At 42.2% G+C, this 23,404-nt stretch overlaps 1 protein-coding gene across 1 annotated transcript in view; it reads right to left on the reverse strand.

Moving 5' to 3' along the window:
* LOC110491170 (neurotensin receptor type 1-like) overlaps positions 1 to 23,404 on the reverse strand; it is a 35,601-nt gene that overhangs the window by 5,782 nt on the left and 6,415 nt on the right. The window contains exon 2 of the mRNA XM_036947667.1: positions 8,918 to 9,119. Coding sequence (XP_036803562.1) covers positions 8,918 to 9,119 — 202 coding nt within the window. The remainder of the gene's footprint in view (positions 1 to 8,917; positions 9,120 to 23,404) is intronic.

Consider the following 23,404-nt stretch of genomic DNA (forward strand, 5'->3'; position numbering starts at 1 on the left):
TGATCCTTGCCATCGATTCCATTTGTGCTCTATTGATTATGACGTCCGGACTGACATTATCCTATTACCTCACCTCTCCACTCCAAAGGATCACTGAACGACGCCTAAGCATTAGACCACACCCACAAAGCTCTAGTTCAGGCTGGACAGTCTGCTGTCCAAAGGTATTAAACAAGACTGACTGAGGTGGTGAGAGGTTACGACAGCTGAAAGGTCAGAGATTAATTAAAGGGCAATCTTTTAATTCTCTGTGTGGAGTTTAAACTGAAAAAGAAAGCTCTCCTGAGGGTTCTAAAGGAACTCAATGATCTATGGGACCAGGAAATGTCTATGATGTGTCACAGACATGATCTCAGCCTCTCCTGTCCTAATCTAAATGAGGAAGACTCCTTCTACCTCATACCTGACATTCCCCTGTGATTAATGGGGATATGACCTTTTCAGGCAGCCTATCACTACTTTACTATTTATCACACGGCACGGGGCATCGAGTCAAACACCACTCTCAAATCCTCTTGACCCTAGAGATTAAATACCCAGAGAGCAAATACTGCATAGCAAACCATTATCAATGCAGCGGCAGCCACAATCACTAGGACTATTATTTTATAGTTGCTCTTTAATTATTTTCTTATTTTTCTATTATCCTTTTATTTTTTATTTTATTTTTTACTTCAATTTATTTTAGTAAATACTTTAACACTTTTTTTTTTGTTGGTTAAGGGCTTGGAAGTAAGCATTTCACTGTAAGGTCAACACCGGTTGTATTCGGCCCATGTGACAAATACAATTTGATTCGATTTGATATCACTTGTATGCAATATAAGTAGATTGGTAAATTATAACAAAGTTATAATTGTAAATATGTTTTACTTCTTCTTCTATCCTAACACCAAAGGTTATACCGTATTTTCTAAAATGTCAATGTTTAGCTCGTCAGGCTGCTTTCTCAATCTGTGTGGAACACACACACCTTGCGGTGACAGAAAAAAAGCTCTGTGTGACTGGATTGCTCTTCGCTGGCAGCCAATCAGCTGTCAGCATCAGAGGGAAGCTCATTTGTCATGATAAATACATTCCAGGCTGACGGTTTCACTTCCTCTCTCAGACCAAACCAATCGGTTTCCCTCAACCCGGTCATCCACACACTGGCCACCCTGACGTTCTCTAAAGTTCGCTATCTGAATTCTACTCATTGTGAAACAGAGCAGAAAAGTTTGTCCCCTTTACGAAATGACTTTACATTTTCAAACCAACTTTGATGTTTTGGCGAGTCTCTGAAATTTGGTTCTGGGTGCCAACATTAGTTTTGGTAGGCGCTGATCTAGGGGTCTAAATAGCAAAATAATGAAACCATTTTCATTGGATAATTGCGAAGGTTGAAATATTACCATAGATATGGGTATCATTAGGCTATGTATCATTGGCCCTGCAAGCTGTGTCTTAGTGGTTCAATCTGAGCCCTGGCTTTAGTCATGGACCATCAAGGACCATTAGAGATGCTGCCTGGAGGCGTACTATTGTCAATCTTATTGTGTCCACAATTAACACGGCTGCTTTCCAATCCACTCTGATATATGTCTTATATTTGGTCCTTGATAATCTGATAGAAGGAACAATGACAAAAATGAATCTCGACCAATGAATATAATTCTGATAGCTGTTATATGATTATCAGCTAGAAGTGATGTCAAATATCGAATCAAATCAAGTTCATCTTGAAACAGAACAGCATATGTTCCCAGTCTGTGTTTATGTATATGTAACACCTTTATCTTATAATTAAGGTTACAGAACTGTCCAATGAGCAAACTTCCATATCTGAATGAATGGCAACCTTTGCATTCACTATGGGAAATTAGTTCTTATAGGAACGATGCTGGTCTAGTATGGTAATTGAACCTTTATTTAACTAGGCAAGTCAGTTAAGAACAAATTCTTATTTACAACGACAGACTACCAGTGAACAGTGGGTTAACTGCCTTGTTCAGGGGCAGAACAACAGATTTGTAGCTTGTCAGGTCGGGGATTCGAGCCAGCAACCTTTGGGTTACTTGCCCAACGCTCTAACCACTAGGCTACAATGCACCATAACACCCAATAACAAGGGAATTGTATCCATTGGTCATTAGGTCAGAATTCCTAGCTAGCAAGATGCATTTCCGTGGAAATTCTACAATATAGTGTATAGGGAAGAGTGGTTTTAGTCTTTGAAAGATGCAGGTTTCATTGTCTTGCCTTTACAAATGGCTTGTGTCTTTGTCATATTGGCTCTATAGCACATGGAAGAGATGGAAGAAAGGGGCTCTCGTTGGGGTTTTGTATCAGTGTCTGTCTGTCTGTCTGTCTGTCTGTCTGTCTGTCTGTCTGTCTGTCTGTCTGTCTGTCTGTCTGTCTGAACAGTGATAGCATGTGGAGCTCCACGGTGGCTCCCCACTGGTAACATACAGGCCATTTGTATGGTAACATACAGGCCATTTGTATGGTAACATACAACATACATCAAGTCAACGTCTAGTCCACCTTTATTCCAACTAGCTCTCCAACTAGCTGTCCAACTAGCTCTCCAACTAGCTGTCCAACTAGCTCTCCAACTAGCTCTCCAACTAGCTCTCCAACTAGCTGTCCAACTAGCTCTCCAACTAGCTCTCCAACTAGCTGTCCAACTAGCTATCCAACTAGCTCTCCAACTAGCTGTCCAACTAGCTCTCCAACTAGCTGTCCAACTAGCTCTCCAACTAGCTCTCCAACTAGCTGTCCAACTAGCTCTCCAACTAGCTCTCCAACTAGCTGTCCAACTAGCTATCCAACTAGCTCTTCAACTAGCTGTCCAACTAGCTCTCCAACTAGCTGTCCAACTAGCTCTCCAACTAGCTGTCCAACTAGCTCTCCAACTAGCTGTCCAACTAGCTCTCCAACTAGCTGTCCAACTAGCTCTCTAACTAGCTCTCCAACTAGCTCTCCAACTAGCTCTCACAATCTCATGTCAGAATAGTTGTAAATGTCACATTTCTGTGTTTAAGTTTAGTCATTAACTCTGAAATCTTAAGTTTAGTCATTAACTCTGAAATCTTAAGGTTAGTCATTAACTCCAAATGGTTAAGGTTTGGGACAGGCTTTAAAAAACAATTTTTAAAAACAACTTTTTATTACTGGGTTTGAACTTACATCCTTTGGAATCGAGAGGCATCTGTCATCCCTGTCCACAACGACATAGCAAAACCGAAACGTACATGAATCTAACAGCGCTCACGGTTGCCCCCTAGTGGCCAGTTTCTATGTCATCTTCCAACATCCTCAGACAAGGATGGACGTCGAATACTGACTTGTATCAAGGATGACCTAGCTGGTTTATTCAATGTCATTGACTTGAAATTACATGGAAACAATGTTGATTCAACCAGTGTGTGCCCAGTGGATCTGATCAAAGCCTATTTAACCCCACCATCCAGCCCGTTAGCAAGAAGCAGCAAATGTATACAGATATACACACCCAACACACTAACACAGAGCAAACATGAAAGAGTAAAACTGTTTGTTTAACTTCTCATTGTCTCGTCTTAGAAAGACTCAGACTGGATATACTCTTACAGTGATTAATCCCTCTGATTATATTCCAGTGTTTAGTTAACTTCCAACTCTATCCATGCTGTAATACGTAGGAAAGTAACATTTACAGCCCCCTAAACGTTTAGCTATGGACCCGAGTGTATGATTGACCTAAGTCGGCCAGAGAAATAGCTAAGGCCCACTTTGACCTTTGCCCTGTCCTTTTGGTGCAGAGGGGAGAGAAAAAAATGCAACAACATTATGAACACACACACACACTCTTACACACGCATTATCTCAAACTGTTGGTGTCCATAGAAGTGGCTTTTAGAATCGCCACTACACACACATTAACTCACATTAAGTACACTGAGTTCATCTCTGTGATTGCCATTAAGCACGGGGCCTTCCCCCTTCTCCTGTCATGCAATGTGACTGCAACTAGAGCCAAGAGTGACAGGCCAAAGCTAGAGTGTGCAATGTCTGCTACCAAGGTTAAGCGTCAACAGTAATGGCCTTGTTGTACTACTACACTCGCCTATGTATTTATTTGGACAGTGAAGTTTAAAACCAATGAAATGTAACTAAATGCAATCTAAAATGTAATCCCAAAAGTAATTAGTTATCATGAGAGGGCCATAAGACAATAAGTAGTAATGCTGCATACTCGGTTAAAGGTTAAAATCTCACCTTTCTGGTAAACTTTTTAAAACTTGCTGAGGTGTAGTCACTTTTGAGGACACAAGCTCAAGTACACAGTACAAATATGTGACTTGTTTCAAGAAACTAGGCGCATGTTGCGCTTCACGACTTCACCAGAGAGGTATTTCAATGTAAACTTTTTATATTTATCACAATGCGTTTTTTTGGCAGAAATGCCTTCGGGAACATGTAAACTTTCATGTGCCTTAATAACATATGTAAATACAAATCAAATTGTTAAATTACAAGCCTAGTTGGTTTAGCCACAGAAAATGACAGGAACCTTTCCGCTAGCAATGATTGGCTGAGATAATGACTGGGCTGGACATGCCGAGAGATGAGTTTGAATTGGTCTGCCATGTAGCACGCTTCTGTCTATAACATGAGCTGGTCAGCATGTGGAGGTAATCATTCCTAATGTGGCTTTTTTGAAAGATATCACGTAGTATAACTACAAAAGTGTTGCTCTCCACTTTCTCGAGGACCGAGTTTTGAAATCAGTGGAATGCCCGATGGAATTAGACTATGATAGTTAAGGAGATGGAGAAAATTCTGGCATTTGATTGCAAATATGCAGAGGGAGTCAAAAAGAGAACACATAGAAGGCTGTGGTATAAAACACCTGTCTCCGGATTCCATCTTCAAACTAAGGGCAACCATGGCATCCACAACATATAGGGAGAAACATCCATCCATGTATATGGGTAAGATAGTCTAGCTAGCTACATTTTCAGATATTATACGTTTCAAATTTTGTCAGAAATTTGTTTTCATTTCAAGTTAAAGCGTACTGTTAGCTAGCTAGCTAACGTTAGCTGGCTGGCTGGCTCTCTAGCTAACGTTACGTGTATGATCTGTGTAGCAATATTATTTGTATCTCACAGCCATTGGCATTGCTAGTTATAGCCTAATGTTAGCTAACATTGAACCTGGTTTGTAGTACCAATCAAATTGATTTACAAAGCCCTTCTTACATCAGCGGATGTCACAAAGTGCTGTAGTAACGTTATGAGTTGGGATGATTAAATGTTCCTTATTTGAACTGGTTAGCCAGCTATCTTAACATTAGCTAGCTAGCTAACAAGCTAGAAATGAACTATAACATTGCTTGGAAAGCTGCTTTTAGTTGCCTGGTATTCTAGATTGACATTTACTAAATTCATTTTTAAATGCGGGGGGGGGGGGGGGGGGGGGTTAAAAATAGCCGCATCTTTAGAGCATGCACAGACCAGCTGGCTCAATCTCTCCCTATCCCAGTCTGCTGCCCTCACATGTTTCATGTAGCCACCATTGTTCGTGTTCCCAAGAAAGCAAAGGTAACTGAACTAAATTACTATCACCCCGTAGCACTCACTTCTGTTATCATGAAGTGCTTTGAGAGGCTAGTTTAAGATTTTTTTTTTTCTTAGAGTATTGCTATATTATAAATCAATTAACTATGACTTTTTAAAGCACCCAGCAGTGCTATTTGCAGAGTTAGCTCCAGGTAAATGTTGTAATTTGTCAATCATTCCTGAACCTGGACCTGGACCTGGACCTTTCAACCAAAAACACGCGTGGACAGTACCAAAACAAATGATCTAATGACTCTGTATCTTCACAACAAAATCTGTTCGAGCTTTTGTTTGTAAACAGAAAGCAGGAAGATAGAGTCACGGTCTGATTTGCCGAAGGGAGGGCGAGGGAGGGCCTTGTTTACATTTCTGTATAATAAAAGATGTCTAGAGTTTTAGGGCCCCTAGAGGCACATGAGATGTGTTGGTAGAAGTGTGGTAGAATGGTTTTAACCTTTCTAGCGCAGGGGTTCCGCTAGCCCAAACAGCCAGAGGAATAGCCACCATTTTGGAATCAACAAAGTTAGAAACAACACCATAAATATTCACTTACCTTTGATGATCTTTATCAAAAGGCCCTCCCAGGAATCCCAGTTCGACAATAAATGACTGATTTGTTCCATAAAGTTCCATCATTTATGTCCAAATAGCCACTTGTTGTTAGCGTGTTCAGCCCAGTAATCCATCTTCATGAGGAGCAAGCATTTCATCCAGACAAAAACTCAAAAAGTTCCATTACAGTCCTTTAGAAACATGTCAAACAATGTATGGAAACAATCGTTAGGATGTTTTTAACATAAAACATCAATAATGAGCCCCTCCTTTATAGTAGAATCCTCATTCAAGTTTCAAAAGACGGTTGACATCTAGTGGAAGCCCTAGGAAGTGCAACCTCATCCATATCTCAATGTGTACTCGGTAGGCCAAGCTTTGAAAAACTACAAACCTCAGATGTCCCACTTCCTGGTTGGATTTTTCTCAGGTTTTCGCCTGCCATATGAGTTCTGTTATACTCACAGACATCATTCAAACAGTTTTAGAAACTTCAGTAACTAAATATTAAAGTGGGGTTGGAACTTGTAAGATGTTGACCTTTTCCATCGGTGCCATCTTATATCTTATATAAAACAGATGTATGTATGAAAATACCCTCAAATAAAATGTCACAAATGCTGTATATTTTCGCCTCATATAAAACATTTGATCTGAAATCCAAAATGCTAGAGTCTAGAGACAAATTAAAAGTTACAGCTTCCACTGTCCAAATAAATACATATGGGAGTGTATATTGCAATTTTTCTAGAAATATTCTCTTTTTTATTAATTTATCAGCGGGCAGTGAATTCACTAAAAAGATTGTTGCCCACTACTGTTTCAAGTGCATGTAATCACTGAGTGGCTCCACTCCAGGAGGAAGAGGCATTGTGCTAATAATGCATGCAGCCTGACGCATGTCACAAAGAAACAACTCCAGACTGTTGTTATGGAAATCAGGAGTTGAAGGAGGTTAACTTGTCCTTTGAAGCTTTGGTCACGTGTGTAGCAAACTAGCCACGCACAGCAGATGGAGAAAGCTGTGAGATAATATTATCCATTTTTTTTTGGTGCATCGATGAAAATGATTTATTCAGCCGTAATAAGGTGTATAAAAAGCTGGCGGTGGGTTTTCTCTCTTTGATAGTGTGTCCTATAATGGAGTGCTAATGGAATCCGTTTGGCGATAGGGAGAGTGAGGCTGGCTCAGGCTGAGTGGGTGCCATCTCACAGTAGTTGAGACCCCAACTTCTAATGTTTAATGGCACACAGTCAAGAGAGTGGACTTCTCTTCTCCATTTTGTAGTTCATACAAGCATACAAACAGACGTATGTATTTTTACCACTTGAAGGAATAGTTCAGTGTTGTGTGCGTGCGTGCATAGAAGTGGGCATTGTACAGTGGTTCGTCCTTTAAAAGTTGCAGCGTACTGCGGCGCAGCTTGCATGGTACCGCAGAATTCCATTGCACATTATTTAGGTGTGAACCACTGGTGCCATTAATGCTAGTTAGTGCTAGTTGACCACCAGAGGGCATTTAATAGCCTTCAATAGCTGCAGTACGAAAGAATGCAGGCACACCGGAGACCAGGGTTCAATTCCACCGACAGGGAGGAAGGCGTAGTCCTAAATAAGAATTTTTCCTTAACTTAATCCGTGTGTGCTATTTCATAGTTGTGATGTCTTCATTATTATTCTACAATGTAGAATAAAAAATATAGAAAGATCCTTGAATGAGTAGCTGTGTCAAAACATTTCACTGGTACTTGCTTATTTAATTTGATTAATATAATGGTGTTTCTATTCCAAGAAAAATGAAAAACCCTCTGGCTTTCCGTTAGGATGGAACGGGGAATATGGCACTGTACAACATCACGGTCAGGAGTACAGCACTGGGCTATTTAGCTAAAGAATCCCCATGTTGTACAGGCACGCCAGAGACTGGGGTTCAATTCCCGACAGGGGGGAAGGAGTAGGCTGTCCTTGGAAATATGAATTTGTTCTTAACTGACTTGTCTAGTTAAATAAAGGTTACACTAAGAGCATAACATTTCTACACCCTACTTTTCTAATTCTAGTCTAACCAATGCCCAAACGGAGATTCAGTGAAAATAAAAATCGCAGGGTTAATAATATATCTGTGAGAATATCCAACAGGCTTGTATATAATTCTACATTAATAATAATAATTGCTTGTTTAAAAATAACAATATTTTGGAGATGATTTTGTTTTCAAATAACGTAAAATGAGTGAGAAAAAGGCCAATCCTGAACATGGGGTGAGCATTGTCACTAATTTGTAAATAAAGCCAGTTTGTTACTTAGAATTATTTATTTATGTTTTTAGAGGGAGAGAAACCAAAAACCTACAGTCATCTCATGAGTCTCCCAGTCAAGGACAGCACAGTTATTGAACCAGCATCTGTAGCGACACAGCTTGCACTGCTATGCAGTGTCTTAGACTATTGTGCCACTCAGGTGCTGTACAACATCACCGGTCGGGAGTAGTCTACAGTACTACATTAAGAGCAAAATAATCCTAACAAATAAAAAATAAAAAACAGTATTAGTATGTAATACTGAAGTCATGCACAATTTATATTTAGGTTTATGTCGCCCATTCATTGTCAGTTAGAGACACAGTAGGACCCAAAAGCATAATCAGTTGTCTAACGCCCTCTTGCGCTGGTCTGGAGCAATGAAGTGGTGACACAGGGTACTGTACTAAACCACAAATTACCTCTAAGTACCGCAGCATAATCGCAAAACCTTTAGTGGAGCAACCACTGAATACTCACGTAGAACCATGACTCCATGACGCAGCGACTGTGTGCGGTTTGGCTCCACAGCAACGCTCAGCATGGTAGGGTTACCCTCGACGATGCAGATGCGGTTGTCCTGCTGCTTCTCTCTGAACATATGCAGCAGCTGACTGGCGATGACCCCGTTCAGAACAGATATGGCTACCATGGGAACCACAAAGGACAGGAACACATTCACCTGTCCAGAGAAACGGAGGGGCATGGAGAGATAAAGTTAGTAAGACTGTACTTTCTGCCAATGACTCAGTGGTTCTTCCTTTAAAAGTTTGGAGCTTATGCTGCAATCGTTTGTGGTAGATGGTGGCAGATTGTGGTAAATTGCGTCATTCTGGCAACAATGGCTGACACTTAAATAACGTGCCATAGAATTCTGCGGCACCCCGCAAGCTGTGCTGCAGTACGCCGCAACTCTTAAATGAAGAACCACTGTAGTTTTGGCCTCAAACAGTACTGGCGATGCAATCATAACAATTAACGATGAATTGTTTCTGGTCTGGGACAAAAATAATGCAACAGAGATATTGATTTCTTTGAAGTCTGTTCAAAAGTTGGTTTGCCATTCTGGTGGGAACACAGTTGCTTGCATATTGACAGTTAATGAGTACATATTGACACAGTCTAGACTAACCAGAGGAGTTTCACAATCTCATTATACACTGTAAAGTACCACCTGTAAATATACTCTGTACAGTACCACCTGTAAAGACACTCTGTGAAGTACCACCTGTAAAGATACTCTGTAAAGTACCACATTTAAAGATACTCAGTACAGTACCACCTGTAAAGATACTCTGTGAAGTACCACCTATAAAGATACTCTGTAAAGTACCACATTTAAAGATACTCTGTAAAGTACCACCTGTAAAGATACTCTGTAAAGTACCACATTTAAAGACACTCTGTGAAGTACCACCTGTAAAGATACTCTGTACATTACCACCTGTAAAGACACTCTGTGAAGTACCAACTGTAAAGATACTCTGTAAAGTACCACCTGTAAATATACTCTGTACAGTCCCACCTGTAAAGACACTTTGTAAGGTAGCACCTGTAAAGATACTCTGTAAAGTACCACCTGTAAAGACACTCTGTAAAGTACCACCTGTTAAGATACTCTGTACAGTACCACCTGTACAGATACTCTGTAAAGTACCACCTGTAAAGATACTCTGTACAGTACCACATGTAAAGATACTCTGTACAGTACCACCTGTAAAGATACTCTGTACAGTACCACCTGTAAAGACACTCTGTAAAGTACCACCTGTAAAGATACTATGTAAAGTACCACCTGTACAGATACTCTGTAAAGTACCACATGTAAAGATACTCTGTACAGTACCACCTGTAAAGACACTCTGTAAAGTACCACCTGTAAAGATACTCTGTACAGTACCACCTGTACAGATACTCTGTAAAGTACCACATGTAAAGATACTCTGTACAGTACCACCTGTAAAGATACTCTGTACAGTACCACATGTAAAGATACTCTGTACAGTACCACCTGTAAAGATCCTCTGTACAGTACCACCTGTAAAGATACTATGTATAGTACCACCTCTAAAGTTTGGAAAGACAGAGGAAGATTTTGTGGCACGTGCGAGAGAGAGAGTGAGAGAGAGAGAGAGAGAGTGAGAGTGAGAGTGAGAGTGAGAGAGAGAGCGAGAGAGCGAGAGAGAGAGAGCAAGAGAGAGAGAGAGAGTGAAAGAGGGGAAGCGAGAGAGAAAAACAGCAGAGGAGAGGACAATGTAGGAAATTGGCCCTGTACCTGTCTGGTTGTAATTAGTGATATACTGTATGTTGTCTGAAATCAGGATACTACACCAGACAGACCAGAAGTGTCAATCTCTTTCCCCTCTCCAATTAGCTGCAGTCATGTCAAATCAGCAATGGAACATGAACAATCTGTTATTATTATAACTCCAGATTGATCACCATACAGTGTAATTAGAGTGTCTATAAACCACACCAGGTGTTACATGGATACATACTTCTGTCAATTGGGTCAGTCAGTTGATTGGCAGCTATGGCTTTTTTTGGGGGGGGGGCTACAAAGGAAGAGGATGCGGCTACCCTGTGAGGCCAGACGAGCGAAGTGTTCCTGATGGTTTCCTGAATATCAAACTCGGCTCAGAGGAGCCTGGTCTTTACCATCACCATCATTATCATTCGCCTGGCAGGTACTTTCAGGCTACAGCAGGCCAACCGAAACCAGTCCTACGGGGAGGGAGTGAAGGAACTCAGTACATGCTAGGGAAAGATACTTGCGTTTGTTTAAACTAAATGAGCCTTGGATAGACGTCCAGTCTCCACCCACCACTCCTTACCCTTATCCTCATAAGAGACATCCTTCAGAATTACAGCATTTACAGTATATGTCAAGAGATTTACAGTATGTGTCAAGAGATTTACGGTATATGTCAAGAGATTTACAGTAAATGTCAAGAGATTTACAGTAAATGTCAAGAGATTTACATTATATGTCAAGAGATTTACAGTATATGTCAAGAGATTTACAGTAAATGTCAAGAGATTTACAGTATATGTCAAGAGATTTTTAAAACATGATGCAGAAGCAATACGTTTGAGTTCCTGCATGAATCCAACTAACCTTAATCTTTGGTCACATACCCTGGGTCCGTACTCATTCTGTATCCATATTGAGAAATACATTCACGAAGTGGATCTAATTTTGAATTAGCATACTTTGGCATCTATTCCTGTAATTCCATCGAACAAAACTGATTGGTGTGAACAAGAGGGATGTTTATTGGAAAACACAGGAGGCAAAAAGCAGTATGGGTTTTTGTAAAAACTTGTTACATTTCAAATCCTAAATTACTTTATCAGTGGAGGCTGGTGGGAGGAGCTATTGGAGGATGGGCTCATTGTATTGTTTTATATATGTTTAATACCGTTCCATTTATTCCATTCCAGCCATTGCACTGAGCCTGTCCTCCTACAGCTCCTCCCACCAGCCTCCTCTGGATCTTATATGATGTTTATTTAACATGAATGGAAGTAGGATCAGCCAGTAGATTGGAGTGGAGGGGTAGAAAAGGATATCTGATTCCTTGGCACTGGTCCCTAGGAGCTTGGGGTTTCTCTTTGCCCTGTTCTGCTCTCTTTCTCTTAGACAGATGACTGAAGATTAGGTGGTTGATCTGTCTGTCAGGAACATTTTTGGAACAGCTTCCCCCCCTTTTGAAAATCTGACCGGGGCAGGAAAATGCGTTGGGAAAACGTGAGTCGTCTGATTGCATGGCCCTAACGAGGCTAAGCTGGAACAGGCAATTAGAGCAGACAAGCCCTTAACGAGCTGCAGTCAGCCAGTCAGCCAGCCAGCCAGCCAGTCAGCCAGCCAGCCAGCCAGCCAGCCAGCCAGAGCCACTTTCAACCTCAGCTTTCATTGATTAGAGCTTTTTAATTATTTTTTTTGCTCTGAACTTGCACCATTTCTTGATGTAAGAGAGAGAGAGAAATATATAAGGCTTTTAAAATGTTGCTGGGATGATCTGTTGCATGTATTGAGAATACCATGTTATTAGTCCTCTGTGGTCCGTAGTGTTGGCAAACCTTTAAAAGTGAAAATCCACAACAACAACAAAAATACATACTTTGTTGTATTTTTACTGTTGATACAGTCGCAGAATGTTTTACATGTCAGCAGTCATGTTTTCAAGTTATTGAACCTTCAAGAAGCAACGTTTCTCTATCCACATCTCTGTTTCCTCTCTATTCCCATGAAGTTCAATGACAAATGATTTATTTTTAATGAACGACAAAAGGCTCTGTGTCTTTACGCGTACAGGGACTCCGCAGGACATATCAAACACGATTTTGCTCTGTTCAAAAGTACAATGTGGGGAAATAGCAGTATTGGCTGTGGCTCTGATGATGACTGGTCCTGGCAGTCGATTTCTGCCCCTATGTGTCAGCGCTCCTGCGCGTGAACCAAACACAGACACCGTTGAACATGTTTCTCTTTAATTAACAGGTTTTTTGTTGGTATGTCTCTTTTCATAATTTCTGCAGCCATAACATTTCACAGTCCTTAACCCTCTTGTTCTCTACCAATTCCCTCACTGTGGCCACTGTGTGAGCCTCCCTCAGTTGGGCTGAGTAATTAAAGTTGTCCGCTTCGACCACCCACCTAAGCCAATTTGAGTTTTTTTCTGCCCACAGACCCCATCCAGACATCAGGATATGAAAACACTAGTAATGAATTCCCCTTGAAATTCCCACTCTTTATTTCTTAGCAATCTGAGTGAAATGATGTAATGTATGATGTGAAACCCACTAAATCATGTAGCTACAGTAGAGCATTATTACATAACCAAGTGTGTTTCCATGTTTTGGAATGGCTAAGGGACATCGCATTAGACTCACAGTATGAGAGGAAATGGTCATTTAAATGTGCCTGACCCACCCTTACCAGAACAGTCCGCTGTGACAAAGACTTCCAAATCAGATTATTCTGTGGAAAGCAAGGTGATCGGAGTTTGTTCTCCGGTAGTGTCATCCAAAGACTAACCAATGCCTCTTTGCTTGGAACTCAGCATTAAAGGGAGATGAATTAGGGGTAAAGCCCTACAACAAACTAGCTAGCGGTCTGTACTTGTACATCGAGATGCCTGGCGCTACAGAAACAGGAGATCCTCCTGCCTGCCTTATGGGCCATTCTGGGTTTACAGTACACACTGTGACTCACTGTGACCACAGGTTGATGTGACCTGTCAGTAGGCTGTGACTCACTGGGACCACAGGTTGACGTGAACGGTCAGTAGGCTGTGACTCACTGTGACCACAGGTTGACGTGACCTGTCAGTAGGCTGTGACTCACTGTGACCACAGGTTGACGTGACCTGTCAGTAGGCTGTGACTCACTGTGACCACAGGTTGACGTGAACGGTCAGTAGGCTGTGACTCACTGGGACCACAGGTTGACGTGACCTGTCAGTAGGCTGTGACTCACTGTGACCACAGGTTGACGTGACCTGTCAGTAGGCTGTGACTCACTGTGACCACAGGTTGACGTGACCTGTCAGTAGGCTGTGACTCACTGTGACCACAGGTTGACGTGAACGGTCAGTAGGCTGTGACTCACTGTGACCACAGGTTGACGTGAACGGTCAGTAGGCTGTGACTCACTGTGACCACAGGTTGACGTGACCTGTCAGTAGGCTGTGACTCACTGGGACCACAGGTTGACGTGAACGGTCAGTAGGCTGTGACTCACTGTGACCACAGGTTGACGTGACCTGTCAGTAGGCTGTGACTCACTGTGACCACAGGTTGACGTGACCTGTCAGTAGGCTGTGACTCACTGTGACCACAGGTTGACGTGACCTGTCAGTAGGCTGTGACTCACTGTGACCACAGGTTGACGTGAACGGTCAGTAGGCTGTGACTCACTGGGACCACAGGTTGACGTGAACGGTCAGTAGGCTGTGACTCACTGGGACCACAGGTTGACGTGAACGGTCAAGAGGCTGTTGCAGATGTGATTCATCCATCTTAAACCAGCCGCAGTATCGGTACAAAAGAACTACCTGTATTAAATAACTATCGGTATAAAAAACCTGCATGAAAGAACTACTGAAGGACAGCATTCTGGATGACAAATCTCCATTTGGATTCAATTATGTGAGGCAATGCTTGCAAAGCATTCTCTGAATTGGATCGGTGACTAGACGTTGAATATGAATAGGCACACTGCTTTGTATCTTTCATGAGGGGACCACGGTTTCAAACAGAAGGATGGGTGTACACCAGTGCCTCATGAGACTACCGCTTAACATGGCAGGTTTAAAGTGTTCTCCTTAAATAATTTCATAAACAACTGAATTACCTTTTAGTTGCTAGTCTAATCTCTATTTCAGCTACATTACACAACAGGCTCATGGTTAATAACAGTAGATGTTCTATGGCAGACAACAGTACTACTAATGGAAGAAGAACACAGTGCTGGTGAAGTAGAAGTCAAGATATTTTTTTGCCGTCCTTCCATTGTGACATGAAAAATAGTTCTTATGTGAGCAATCACCATGGTTACGTGATTTTTGGTCTCTCCGTTTCCTCTCCTTCTATCTCTGCCTCCATCTCTTTCTTTCAGAGCACTTCATATCCCTCTGCAAGTAATACTGACAACCTGGTAGTGTACTTTTGAGGAACAGTACCAATCTGGAACCAATTTCATTGGAATGATAGAAAATAGGATTAAATTAAAAGTGAAAGTTCCATCATCATTCTCCCTCCACTCCCACCGTAAAGATTTTTCCCTCTTCCCTTTCTCAGATAATGACAAAATATCTTCAAACACAAAACTATCCTTCACCTTTTCCATCTTCTGCCTCCTTATTTTTCAGTGGCAAAATAAGTTTCAGGTCTGAAGCCTAAGAATTGTCTCTCTGAAGCACTTTGTTTCCCTAGATCAGTGACGTTCGTCTGAAGAAGTGGACCAAGATGCAGCGTGGGGTAGGTTAATCATATTCTTTAATGATAACCAGAAAAACAAGAAAGCGAGAACCAGCCTCATAGGGCTCAACAGCAACAATTCAAGGACAAGATCCCACAACATAGGTGGGGAAAAAAGGCTACCTAAGTATGATTCCCAAACAGAGACAACGATAGACAGCTGCCTCTGATTGGGAACCACACTCGGCCAAACACAAAGAAATACAAAACATAGAATGCCCACCCCAGATCACACCCTGACCTAACAAAATAGAGAAATAAAATGGCTCTCTTAGGTCAGGGCGTGACAAGATCTTGATCTAGATGTTGATGGTCCTCTTTCATCTCTCAGGATCTCTCTCTTTCTATCTCTTCCTGGTGAATGGACAGAGCAAAGGGAATCAACAGGACAGCGCTCTGAGCCATAATATATTGATGAGCCTCGAGGTTTTCTTATTTTAATCTAAAACAACTCACTAGCATTGTACCAGGATATATGTTATATTTCTCCACTGTGGGATAGAACATTTCACACACACCAACAACAACAAAAATACCTCTTCCCGTTTGCCCTATAGACGGTCTAGGTCAGTGCTTTTAGAAGTAATTCATACCTCTTCCCGTTTGCCCTATAGACGGTCTAGGTCAGTGCTTTCAGAAGTAATTCATACCTCTTCCCGTTTGCCCTATAGACGGTCTAGGTCAGTGCTTTTAGAAGGAATTCATACCTCTTCCCGTTTGCCCTATAGACGGTCTAGGTCAGTGCTTTTAGAAGGAATTCATACCTCTTCCCGTTTGCCCTATAGACGGTCTAGGTCAGTGCTTTTAGAAGGAATTCATACCTCTTCCCGTTTGCCCTATAGACGGTCTAGGTCAGTGCTTTTAGAAGGAATTCATACCTCTTCCCGTTTGCCCTATAGACGGTCTAGGTCAGTGCTTTTAGAAGGAATTCATACCTCTTCCCGTTTGCCCTATAGACGGTCTAGGTCAGTGCTTTTAGAAGGAATTCATACCTCTTCCCGTTTGTCCTATAGACGGTCTAGGTCAGTGCTTTTAGAAGGAATTCATACCTCTTCCCGTTTGCCCTATAGACGGTCTAGGTCAGTGCTTTTAGAAGGAATTCATACCTCTTCCCGTTTGCCCTATAGACGGTCTAGGTCAGTGCTTTTAGAAGGAATTCATACCTCTTCCCGTTTGCCCTATAGACGGTCTAGGTCAGTGCTTTCAGGAAGTATTTATACCTCTTGACTTTTTCCACATGTTGTGTTACAGCCTGAATTTAAAATGGATTACATTTAGATTTGTTTTGGTCACTGGCCTACACACAATACTCCATAATGACATCACAATACCCCATAATGACATCACAATACCCCATAATGACATCACAATACCCCATCATGTCAAAGTGGAATTATGTTTTTAATTACAAATGAAAAGCTGAAATGTCTTGATTCAACAAGTATCAACAACCTTGTTATGCCAAGCCTAAATTAGTTCAGGAGGATACATTTACAGACACACCTGGGAGAGAATTTACTTTTAGACTGAAAAAAAAGGCAAGCATAAAAGGTGATTAGGTTGCATTGGGAACACAGTAGCCTTTACAAATTCCTGGCGCCATATTTTAGATTCAAATTCTCAAAACATGAGAAATTCTCTTTCTTCTTTTTTCATCTTCCTGAGCCTGAGTATTGGGTGAAAGGGGAGGGGGAGGGGTGGATGGAGGAGTCATCTAACCACCAGCTAGCCAGCCTGGTGGGCTAGGAGCCAGTGTCCAGACCTCAGCACAGGCTCTCTCTCTGGGGGAGTGGAGCCAGGAGCGCATATCAACAGGCCAGAGAGCCAAAGAGGCATCTGTCTCCATCCTCCCTGTTTCTGTGCTATTTCTTAACAGGGGCTGTCCCCTGACATGCAGGGTTGACAGAATCTCCCAGCTGCAACCTCTCTCCTCTGTGACATATGTAAAGGGGATCTAGGCATTGGCAAACACTTAATCTCTCGTGGATTTTTACATAAACATCAATTGTAATCAAGAGTCAAACAAAATTAAGGCAGATTTAAATTCTGGATTAACCCGAGATTAGCCAACCCTAATGCTAGGTTCTGAATGGAAGTGGGATTGTCATGGTAGAGGAATTGGCATGGAAGTGGGATTGGTGTGGTATGGTAGTGGGATTGGCAAAGTATTGGGATTGACATGGTTGTGGGATTATTATGGTTGCGGGATTGACATGGTAGTGGGATTGACATGGTAGTGGAATTGACATGGTTGTGGGATTGACATGGTTGTGGGATTGACATGGTTGTGGGATTGACATGTTTTTGGGATTAACATGGTTGTGGGATTATTATGGTTGTGGGATTGACATGGTTGTGGGATTGACATGGTTGTGGGATTGACATGGTTGTGGGATTGACATGGTTGTGGGATTGACATGGTCGTGGGATTATTATGGTCGTGGGATTATTATGGTTGTGGGATTGACATGGTTGTGGGATTGACATGGTTGTGGGATTGACATGGTTGTGGGATTGATATGGTCGTGGGAGTGACATGATATGTTTGTGTATCTCATATGTTGGTGAAGAGACAGATGGATTTCAACATGATGAATTGAAAACTAGAACCTTACCTCAATCATGATTTATTAAAAAGATCTAATCTCTGGTGATGAAGCAGGATGTTTGGCCAAGTCAATCTAATCTCTGGTGATAAAACAGGATGTTTGGCCATGTCAATCTAATCTCTGGTGATAAAACAGGATGTTTGGCCAAGTCAATCTAATCTCTGGTGATAAAACAGGATGTTTGGCCATGTCAATCTAATCTCTGGTGATAAAACAGGATGTTTGGCCATGTAAATCTAATCTCTGGTGATAAAACAGGATGTTTGGCCAAGTCGATCTAATCTCTGGTGATGAAGCAGGATGTTTGGCCAAGTCAATCTAATATTAGGTGATAGCACAGGATGTTTGGCCAACTCACAGCAACAGTAACACTATAGACTGTGTTTAGCCAATTCTCACCTTTTTTTTCTCACTCATTTTGTCTTATGACCAATCAGATCAGCTCTTTTGCCCATAATTGGGCAAAATATCAGAATTGGGCTGCCACTTGTAAACACAGCGAGATACTTTCAGGGTTCAAGTCAAGCCTTGGCTGAGTGTGTGAGCGGTAACTGGTAGATGCATGCTGTGCCACCGTCCTGTCGTCAATCATGAGTGTTGTTTCCTGGTGGCTTCACAGGAAGTTGAGGTGGTCGGGAACTATTTCACACAGCATGGAGTCTCCAGAAATACAACCAGAGTGTTCCCTGCTCTGCGGACACCACTCAGCTTAGTCCCAGAGTTCCCTGTTATTCTGTTGTGCTCTATGCCAAGTACTATGTAATACTGAGCACATCCCACACGCACGCACGCCCACACACACACGCATGCAGGCACACACACACACATATGCACGCATCCACGCGCCAACACAGATACACACATACACTCTACACCTATCGACAGGGGACGGCATACAATGTAGAGGGCTAAATTCCCATGTTTCCTACACACTCAACAACATCTGTGGACTCTAGTAGAGAATCTCTCTCTCTCTCTCTCTCTCTCTCTCTATCTCTCTCTCTGTAGTGGTCAAACTGGTGGGATGAAGTGTTATGAGACAGTGTGCTACGGAACAGCAGGAAGTCAAACTGAAAGGTAAACAGGTTTTAACAGTCCAGCTGCTTCTGAAATGGGAGTCTACTTATAAATCTCTGGCACAAGCACACACACACTAATACACCAACATACATTAACACAATACACACAATACACACACTACACACACTAATACACCAACATACATTAACACAATACACACACTACACACACTACACACACTAATACACCAACATACATTAACACACTACACACACTACACACACTACACACATCAACATACATTAACAGGGGGATAGGAGGAGGAGGAAGGGGAGAATGAGGAGGAGGAGAAAAAGGAGGAGGAGGAGGAGGAGAAGGAGGTAGTGGAGAGGAGGGGGAACATCTTCAGCCTTGGAATGAAATGATGTAAGAAATGGGCACGTTGTACTGTGGTGCTCTATGCCAAATACTATGTAATACTGCACACACACAGCTAGTGTAGTTGTGGTGACCCCTCAAAATAAAATTAGCAAAGACATACAGTATGTGGCTGCCTTCCATGTAAGAGGAGGGGGAGGAGAAGGAGGAGAAGGAGAGGAGGAGGAGGGGGAGGGGGAGGTGAAGGAGGAGGAGGAGGAGAAGGAGAGGAGGAGGAGGGGGAGGAGGAGGAGAAGGAGGAGGAGGAGGAGAAGGAGGAGGAGAAGGGGGAGGAGGAGTAGGTGGTGGAGGAGAAGGAGAGTAGGAGAGGAAGAGGAGGTGGTGGGGATGAGGAGAGGAGGAGGAGGAGGAAGAGGAGTAGAGGAGGAGGAGGTGGTGGATAGGAGAGGAGGAGGAGGAGGAGGAGGAGGAGGAGGAGGAGGTGGTGGATAGGAGGAGAGGAGGGGGAGTAGGAGAGGAGGAGGAGGAGGTGGTTGAGAGGAGGAGGTGGAGAGGAGGAGGGGAGGGGTGGAGGAGGAGGAGGAGGTGGTGGAGAGGAGTAGGTGGAGAGGAGAGGAGGAGGGGAGGGGTGGAGGAGGAGGAGGTAGTGGAGAGGAGGGGGAACATCTTCAGCCTTGGAATTAAATGATGTAAGAAATGGGCATGTTGTACTGTGGTGCTCTATGCCAAATACTATGTAATACTGCACACACACACACACACACACACACACACACACACACACACACACACACACACGGCTGTGTGCAATTCTCAGAATGATGGTAAGATCTGTGGAAGCACATCCATCTAGATTACGTGGCAACACCAACAAGCTCTGAGCTCCACCTCGCTACACCGTTCACTCTGTGGAAATATGGGACTAAGAGCTACAACAGCAACAGCACCCCTAGGAGACATGATTGTTGTCTGTACCAGTTTGATCTCAGCCTTCGTGTGTGACAGCGATGCGTGAGGATAGAAGTGGATGGGGTGGGGATTGTAAGGAGGGACAAGATCAGATTTGCTTTATTGTCCATGAACTTAGACAGAACAGAAATGTGTCTTTATACACAACCCAACCCCCTGACACACAGAGAGAGAGAGAGAGCGGCGGGAAGCAACAGGTCAGCTGCAGTGCCGAGCACCTGGAGCAATTATACGTTGTTAATTGCCACAATGGCAGGCATTGGGGATAATGCCAGCAACTTTCCACACCAGATTTTCTCGTCTGGGCTGGGATTCGAACCGTCAAAAATCCTGGTTGCTGGCCTGCTACCACAATATGTTTCCACATACAACTGCAACAGTTGAGTGGGGAACTCAAACAAAAATGTTCTCATTATTGGGTATTCATCTCTCAGTCTTAGTCTGTATCTCTCTCGTCCTCCTCTCTGCTTCTCTCTCGTCCTCCTCTCTCGTCCCCCTCTCTCTCTCTCTCCTTCTCTCGCTCCCACTCTCTGCTTCTCTCTCTCTCCTTCTCTCTCTCCCCCTCTCTGCTTCTCTCTCTCCCCCTCTCTGCTTCTCTCTCTCCCCCTCTCTCTCTCTCCTTCTCTCTCTCCTTCTCTCTCTCCCACTCTCTGCTTCTCTCTCTCCCCCTCTCTGCTTCTCTCTCTCCCCCTCTCTGCTTCTCTCTCTTCCCCCCTCTCTCCCCCTCTCTGCTTCTCTCTTCCCCCTCTCTCCCACTCTCTGCTTCTCTCTCTTCCCCCTATCTGCTTCTCTCTCTCCCCTATCTCTCCCCCTCTCTCCCCCTCTCCATACCCCTCTCAGCTTCTCTCTCTCCCCCTCTCTACCCTCCTCTCTCTCTCCCCCTCTGTACTCTCCTCTCTCTCCCACTCTCTGCTTCTCTCTCTTCCCCGCTCTCTCTCCCCCTCTCTCTCTAGCAGAGCGAAAATCTTCCGAGAATTGTTTAATTCTTTGCGGCAAACAGTTCAGTATAACAAGCAGGAATGAGCACATAATTGTTTAATGGTTTAATGGTTTAATGGTTCAATGGTTCAATGGTTCAATGGTTTAATGGTTTAATGGTTCAATGGTTTAATGGTTTAATGGTTTGATGGTTCAATGGCTTAATGGTTTAATGGTTTAATGGTTCAATGGTTTAATGGTTTAATGGTTTGATGGTTCAATGGTTTAATGGTTTAATGGTTTGATGGTTCAATGGTTTAATGGTTTAATGGTTTAATGGCTCAATGGTTTAATGGTTCAATGGTTTAATGGTTTGATGGTTCAATGGTTTAATGGTTTGATGGTTCAATGGTTTAATGGTTTAATGGTTTGATGGTTCAATGGTTTGATGGTTCAATGGCTTAATGGTTTAATGGTTTAATGGTTTAATGGTTCAATGGTTTAATGGTTTAATGGTTTGATGGTTCAATGGTTTAATGGTTTGATGGTTCAATGGTTTAATGGTTTAATGGTTTAATGGCTCAATGGTTTAATGGTTCAATGGTTTAATGGTTTAATGGTTTAATGGTTTAATGGTTTAATGGTTTGATGGTTCAATGGTTTAATGGTTCAATGGTTTAATGGTTTAATGGTTTAATGGTTTAATGGTTCAATGGTTTAATGGTTTAATGGTTTGATGGTTCAATGGCTTAATGGTTTAATGGTTTAATGGTTCAATGGTTTAATGGTTTAATGGTTTGATGGTTCAATGGTTTAATGGTTTGATGGTTCAATGGTTTAATGGTTTAATGGCTCAATGGTTTAATGGTTCAATGGTTTAATGGTTTAATGGTTTAATGGTTTAATGGTTCAATGGTTTAATGGTTTAATGGTTTAATGGTTCAATGGTTTAATGGTTTAATGGTTTGATGGTTCAATGGCTTAATGGTTTAATGGTTTAATGGCTCAATGGTTTAATGGTTCAATGGTTTAATGGTTTAATGGTTTAATGGTTTAATGGTTTAATGGTTTAATGGTTTAATGGTTCAATGGTTTAATGGTTTAATGGTTTAATGGTTCAATGGTTTAATGGTTTAATGGTTTAATGGTTCAATGGTTTAATGGTTTAATGGTTTGATGGTTCAATGGCTTAATGGTTTAATGGTTTAATGGTTTAATGGCTCAATGGTTTAATGGTTCAATGGTTTAATGGTTTAATGGTTTAATGGTTCAATGGTTTAATGGTTTAATGGTTTGATGGTTCAATGGTTTAATGGTTTAATGGTTTGATGGTTCAATGGTTTAATGGTTTAATGGTTTAATGGCTCAATGGTTTAATGGTTTAATGGTTTAATGGTTCAATGGTTCAATTGTTTAATGGTATAATTGTATTGGGTGTATCTACTCACTGCCTGTATACAGTATGTATGTACGTCCAGAAAGATATATCCGTTGTTTTTGTTATTTTAGTTTTACTCTGCCTGCAAACACGCTGGATGATTCAGAATCCAATGAAGAGCTTGAATTGATTCATTCACGTAGAGAGATACGAGCTCAAAGAAACATGGCACAGGTTTCAGAGGATTCAAGCACTGTTTAGGACAACAAACACAATCAACAAAACAAACCCAAAGCCAAGTCGGCCAATCGGTGTCAACGATGGCACCAAAAACCATCACCAAGCCCCAAGAGGGCACACGTGAAAAGTGGGGAGAGGTTCACGGATATAGATGTGGACTTGTTGAAATCCATCAATGAAAGGCTTGCCAAACTTGATATCTTGGATATACTACGAGAGGACGTCAATGCATTACGTGCCAGTCTACAATTCAGCCAATATCAGATTGATGATCTGAGGAAAGAGAAACACGGAGCTGAAAGGTGCTGTAGACTCTATTTGCTGGCAAAGTGGTTCAAAGGGAGAACAAACAACTTAAAGAAACGTTGCTTGGATGTGCAGTGTTGATCAATGCGGGACAATCTCATCTTTTCAGGGATACCGGAGGATGACAACAGTAGAGGCTGTGAGGACACTGTCCAATCTCATCTT

The sequence above is a fragment of the Oncorhynchus mykiss genome, chromosome 16, assembly GCF_013265735.2.
Source record: "Oncorhynchus mykiss isolate Arlee chromosome 16, USDA_OmykA_1.1, whole genome shotgun sequence".
Lineage (NCBI taxonomy): Eukaryota > Metazoa > Chordata > Actinopteri > Salmoniformes > Salmonidae > Oncorhynchus > Oncorhynchus mykiss.